The sequence below is a fragment of the Thermobia domestica genome, chromosome 16 (assembly GCF_964235325.1).
Source record: "Thermobia domestica chromosome 16, izTheDome1.hap1.1, whole genome shotgun sequence".
NCBI classification, from domain to species: Eukaryota; Metazoa; Arthropoda; class Insecta; order Zygentoma; family Lepismatidae; genus Thermobia; species Thermobia domestica.
Window position 1 is genome coordinate 83,914,297 of NC_137469.1, and position 6,790 is coordinate 83,921,086.

General features: G+C 36.0%; 1 protein-coding gene across 3 annotated transcripts in view; it reads right to left on the bottom strand.

Annotated features, from left to right (window-relative positions):
• Positions 1-5,416, bottom strand: part of LOC145673208 (arylsulfatase I-like) — a 58,364-nt gene extending 52,948 nt beyond the window's left edge. Inside the window, exon 1 of one of the 3 annotated variants that reach the window (XM_081742688.1) lies at positions 5,281-5,416. Coding sequence is in view for 1 of the 3 variants with exons in the window: in XM_081742687.1 (XP_081598813.1) it covers positions 5,177-5,200 (24 nt within the window). In the remaining 2 variants the exon portion in view is untranslated. Of the gene's footprint in view, positions 1-5,176; positions 5,256-5,280 lie in introns of those variants that run through there. The other 2 variants (XM_081742687.1, XM_081742689.1) reach the window with 2 other exon arrangements.
• Between the last annotated feature and the right edge of the window lie 1,374 nt (positions 5,417-6,790).

The window sequence follows — 6,790 nt, forward strand, 5'->3', positions numbered from 1 at the left end:
TGCAAAGTATAGAGAAGGGGCCCTAGTTGTAAAGCCGATAGAAGTAAGATTGAAGTTCTACTTCTTTAAATCTTTATTCATCACAAGACTTCGGGGCCCCCCGCAATGCGGGGGTTGCGGGGGCAGCTGCTACGCCACTGGTTTACATTGATACATAATTTGTTACTAAATGTACAAAGTAGCCAGAATATTGTTAGAACGTTTTCAGCAAAGCACATTGTTCCCATAGTTTGTAATGTATTTAAAAATAATAAAAAGGAACTGGAGCACACATAGTTGACAATACTGTTCAACATTTTTTTATCGTATATTGTAAGACTTCATCTCATTGCATCACTACCATCGGTTCCTAAACATTAAAAAGACAAAAACAAATTTTAACACACACGGCTGGGACAAGTTAGCAGTAACACTTGGAAATCTCGGATACTCGTCGAGGTTTTCAACTGTTATTCCTTACTCGTCCCAACCGCGTGTGTTCCAATTCCTTTTTGTCTTTTTAATATTTAACAAACGATGGTGATGATGCAATAAGATGAAGTTTTACGACACACGATAAAAAAAAGTTTGTCAACTATTATTTTATTGGAATATAATTTGTAATCTTATATAATGTTTGCAATATAAAAATTATGATAAAAATAGTGAAGTTATTAATAAGTTTACTATTAATTTAATGAATATTATACTTTCTAACTTTGCAGCCCTTACAAAGTACTAAAAATATTAGTCAAGATTCTGCATAGAAATGTTTATATTGTTTAGTGTGCCTGTATGCACACCGACCAATGGTACATTTTCGAAGAAAGTCCTTCCGTTTATATTAAAATTAGAAACAATATGATGACACTGTAAGTAGCTAACTACAAACTTTCTCCCATCAATTGCATTTATTCATCATCTTCAGAATCAAGCAGTGGATCTTGCACACTGGTTGCAGAGCTAAACCTGTGTAGAAGTCATGAAATATTGGTGGAATATAAGGCGAAAGAGATAACAAATCTCTCTTTTTCTCTGTTGAGATTGGCAATAATGCACTGTAGCACACTTGAGGTTCCAAAGTGAGATTCTTTATGCGTCGTCGAGAAAGGTCCATAACACAGAATCTGTTATCATTGAGTGATATTTTATAATATAGCTTTAGTGGTTCGTTATGAAAATAACGGAGTCACTTCACAGATTGCCGTACAAATTTTGTTCCCTCATCGTTTGCTTTCTTCATCCGCAGCTCAATTTTTGCCAGTGTGGAGAAATCAAGAAAATCGTCTTGGGTCATTTCAATTACTTCAAAAGGATTTTTTCTTGAAAACAACTCTTACTAATTGTGCCCAGTCATGAGGATGAGAGATGAGCATTGGTATCCTTTTTTTAAGTTTTTCGATCTTCCCATGGTCAGAGTCACACTCCATCCTGCTGTGTCTTGGTACGAGAAACTTGTGATCCAAAATGTTTATGTGAGTTCTTTTGTTCGTAAGTGATACACACATTGCCACAAATGGAGTGACTTTATTTTGTCTATAGCAAGAGTCACTGTAAAGCACTACGTGATCAATGTCCTTTGGTAACCCGCAAATAGCCTTTGATACACAAGAAGAAATCTTATTTGCCCCTCTTTTTCGTACGGTTTCATACCACACATAGCATGAGATTTTTTCTCTTTCTTTAGATTACAGACACCCAGAGTTGTATTTTGTAGAACGCAGCTGATGTTTGTATGCAGGGTATGAGAAGACACTTTTGAAGATCGAAAACAAGCATTGTCTCTTCTTTTGCTACCATTTTATCTGTGATTTTAGTCTCATAAGCTAATTCTGCCTCTGTATGATGTTTTCCTGCTGCTTTAATATTTCTTCCTCATCTTCACTCAAAGCATATGTGAACTTAATTTTAAATGCATCACAAGTATGGCATGTGTCCCTTTTGAGGCTTTTAATGGCAATATTCATATTATGGAAGGTATTCACAAAAAATTAATAACTAACAGGAATTTGTGTCTGTTCCCTGTGTTTCTTATACACCTCAGCTAAAGATATATACGTAAGTACTTTTTCCTAGTTTCTTTTCGACAATAATGGCTTTCATGTACTGGCAAAGAATGTAGAAAATCACGATTTTTTCTTAATCTGTATGAGTTTATTTTATTTGGAGGAGAAAGTTTGCCTAGCTTGTCAGGAGTCACTGTACGAGGAGATGCTGGGAAGTCCTTAGCTTTGCCCCCTTCCCCCTTCCGATATTTATAATGTTTGTTTTTATTTGAAAGCTACATGTGTCTATATGTTTGTGACGAAATATTAAAACATTGGTACTGAGGAAAGGTTTTTTTTTTTTTTTTTTTTTTTTTTTATGAGTGCTTGAGATGGCAGGGCACCCAACAAGTTCAACGATGTTGAGAGTCGAGCGGTGATGAAGTTCCTCTTCCTCCAGGGGAAATCTGGAAAGACGATCCATGGTGAGATGCAACAAACATTGGGGGTCCATGCACCTTGTTATGCCACAGTGAAGAACTGGGTTGTGAAATTTAAGACAGGCCATTTTGGCACTGAAGATGACCCCCGCCCTGGGAGACCATCCATAGTGATTGTGCCAGAAATCATTGAACAGGTTCATGAAATGAGTCTCACAGACAGACGAATTTCTGCTAAAAGTATAGCAGAGGACCTAGGTATATCCTGTGAACGCGTTGGTGTCATTATTCGCGATCATTTGCACATGAACAAACTTTCTGCCAAATGGGTGCCGAAATGTTTGCAAGCCGATCAAAAGCGTGCAAGAGTGCTTGCTTCCAAAGAGGTTTTGAGCCGTTTTGAGCAGGAAGGGACTAATTTTGTGGAACGTTTGGTCATGGAGGATGAAACATGGATCTATTTATATGATCCAGAGACAAAGGAACAATCAAAAGAGTGGCGTCACAGTGGTTCACCGAGGCCAAAAAAGTTTCGTGTGCAAAAATCAAGTTCAAAGGTTCTTGCCAGTGTTTTTTGGGATAAGGATGGGATAATCTTTGTTGATTATCTAGAACAAGGTAACACCATAACCGGAGCTTACTATGCATCATTACTGGAAAGGCTTCACTCAGAGCTGAAGCAAAAAAGCCGTGGAAAGTTGTCCCGAAAAGTTGTCTACCTTCAAAACAACGCATCTCCTCACAAGAGCAATGTTGCGATGCAAAAATTGGCTAGCTTAGGGTTTGAAAATTTGCACCACCCACCATATTCACCTGACCTGGCCCCATCAGACTACCACCTATTCCCAAATTTAAAGAAACACTTGAAGGGGCAAAAATTGGCCACCATTTCTGAAGCAAAAAAATTTAATAAATGCGAAAAATTGTGAATTATAGTATACGCACAAAATTTAATGCACATAGCGCGATAATAGTAAGGCTAATATCGTCTGGTATTACAGCTTACAAAGCGCTGACTGGCAAGACGGCGTACACTAAGCTCGGTCACATGTGGTCAGTACATCGGATTTCAACGCCAATATTTTTGGGTTATTAGACCTTTTAATTTGCGAACATGTCACCGTACGCTCTTTATGTCAAAAACTATCTGTCGAGATACGCTTGTATTAGACGCAAAACACAAACACAATGTTATTCATTGATTGCTATGATCAAATTATAGAAGATTAGAATAATATTTCATTTTTAAGTATAGGGCCTCATCGCTGGTCTAGTAGCTAGCTTGCAAACCTTTGGTGCACGTGGTCTCGGGTTCGACTCCCGGTGGAAGAGCGTTGAAATTTGAAAGCATTATAGTTATTAGGATTTCACCTTAAACAGTAAGTCCACGTTTCATGTACCATCGCTGCTGAAAACCGATGCTAAACCTCAACAAACAATGAATTTAGAAGTATAAATACTGTACATTCATACAAATGCTCAGAAAATAAACGAAATTTTATGTTCTCGTATATTAAAAACAGAGCTTGTATACCGGTACCAGCGTTTCCCAACCTTTTTCAACTTGCGGCACACTACGGGTGTAACTTGAATTCTCGTGGCACACTCATAGATATTATTATTATTTCCAAATATAAAATACCATGGTAATTATTTCCCGTGATTACTGATCTCACAAAGATGAAAGCTCGATCACTGGTTTTCCCCTATGCTAATTCATTATGCTTATTTTTCATTCTAACTTTAAAATAGAAAACAATTGAAATGAAATATAGGACTCTAATTTTCAAAAATACGATTTCTTTTTGAACGAAGGTCACTAAATAACGAACGAACAAACAAATGTCATGTACTTTTACTTTGCTGTTTTAACCAAAACCGGTGCATATTATTGCAATCACACAGCTTGCGATGCGTCGAAGTCAAAACACAGCTGTTGAACAAAGTGTTGTTCTGTCATTCACGTGCGAATGAGTGTTCTACGAATGTTCACTTGACTCGTACCGTACAAGTGCTTCCATTTCTCGGTGTTAGTATGACTCTCAATTGAAGCGTAACATAGCAGCTAACCGTGGAAATGTGCACAAGCCGAAATACTGTCTGCTACCCAGTAATAGATGTAGAATAATATATTACAATTACAGTAATTTTTCCATGGTAGAAATTCATAGTAATGTGAAATACAAAAATATACATTTTTCCCCTATGTCTTGCAATTTGGTTGCTATAGAATTAATAATTTTGTTTTGATTTCCTCGCGGCATACCAGCGGTCCATTCGCGGCACACCGGTTGGGAAATGCTGTTGTATACAATTTACATCTCAACATGTTTCATAAAAGTACGTAGTATCATATCAGTAAAATAATTTATAGCCATATCAATGGAAGTTACTAAATTTTGAAAACAAAACTTTATTTTTACATAAGGTTATCATAGGTTATGACATTGTAAGCTTGGATGTTAATCGCACAAAAAAATATACACAAAATAAAGTGGAAATAATTTTCTTCCACTTTGAAAAGTTTCCCAACCTCTGATGCCTTTCTTTACTATTACTATTATTATTATTATTATTATTATTATTATTATTATTATTATTATTATTATTATTATTATTATTATTATTATTATTATTATTATTATTACCACAGTTGTGTCAAAGGCTTTATATTCCTACAGTTTAAGGCAAGATTTAAGCAATTATGGCGTCACGATGGACTTGATGAAGAAAATGAAGAAAACAAAATATCTTTCTTTAATGGTTACTTACAAGAGTCAGTTTTACACTGCACATTACCTTGAAATAGAGAAAATATTTATAACACGTTAACAAACACAATATTCAATAAGTACTGATAAAACGAATCTACTTACGGCACAATCTACGTCCACAATGGTCAGAGCTCAAGTGTTTGATTTCCTGAAGTTATCGCAAAAAAAAAATTAAAAAAAAAAAAAATCACATGAAGCCTTGAAAACTGCTTTCGCACTCAAGGAAAAAATGTCAAGTAGACGTGATAAATGAATGGCATTTGCACGTGTCGAATTATGGTCATCCGCATAAAATAAGTTGTAATTATTTAAAAATTATTATGTAATTTGAGGGAATTCTTTTCTTCTTCTCCCTTTTTAAATTAAGATAAACAATTACACAATTGTGTGTAATGATAATCGCTGTTGAAAATTAAGTAATATATTTATATAATAAAAAGTATTTGAAAGAAATGTAAAAATAATGAACTTCTGATAGTATTTTAATTTCTATATTTTTTAAAGAAAGTATTTCCTGAAAAAAAGATTTCAAGAAATACTATCCTTAATAAATAGAAACTAAAACACTATCAGGAATTCATTATTTTTTCGCTATTTTCGCTATTTTCTTACTAAATAATGAAGGACAATCGGGTAACTAGATTAAATTCTTCAATTTAACGTCCCACGTTTATGGGACGTTAGGTTAAGGGAGACGATGATTAAGGCAAGTGAATGATGATCGAATAATTGGTGGAATGAGAAAGTGGGAGGAAACTGGAGTACCGTGAGAAAAGCCACTTACGCAATGTTGTCCATCATAAATTTAGTTAGCTGGGATCGAACCAAGAACCCCACGCACTAGAGGTAAGCAATCTACCACAGAGTCCCCATTTTCCCACCGTGTAACTAAAATATATTGTTCTTAAATCAATCTTCAATGCGAGACATAGAGCTCAGACCAGCAGCGGTCATCTCTTCCCCTGAAGTGCTTGGGCGCATTCTCCCGAAGTTGTTATTTCTGTTCCCCCGCTCAAAAAGTTATAGATGAGAGATCGGAGTTGGATGTCACAAAACCGAGATAACTTACTTTGTAGACTAAATGTGATTGAATTTTGGAACATTTTGCGGTTCTTATAAACATAATTACGATTTAATTACAATTCGATTGATTACGATTAAGGAATTGAAAAAATTTTGGGGTCCACCCTCCTCATGGGCGCAACCTGAGCCCTCAAATTCCCCTGTAGGTACTTCTTGCATAGACCTTAATGTATGAAGATATAAGTTATTCCAATAAATTTGAGGCCGCGGTGGCTCAGTGGTAGAGATTGTTCACCTCTGGTGCATGGACATGGAGTCCTTGGTTCGATTTCAGCTCGCGCCAAGTGAACTTTGTGGTGGACAAACACCATGTTCGAGGGTTTTCTCGGGGTTCTCGGGGTTCTTCCGTTTCCTTCTACTTTCTTCATTCCACCATTTCCTTAATTCCTCATCATCACCGTCTCCTTTAGCCTAGCCTCCATAACCGTGGGACGTAATAGTTAAAGATTTCATTTTTCTTTTCAATACATTGCTCCTGGTAATTGAATTATTCTTATTTCCTGAACAACACGTGAATACCTATGGTCTG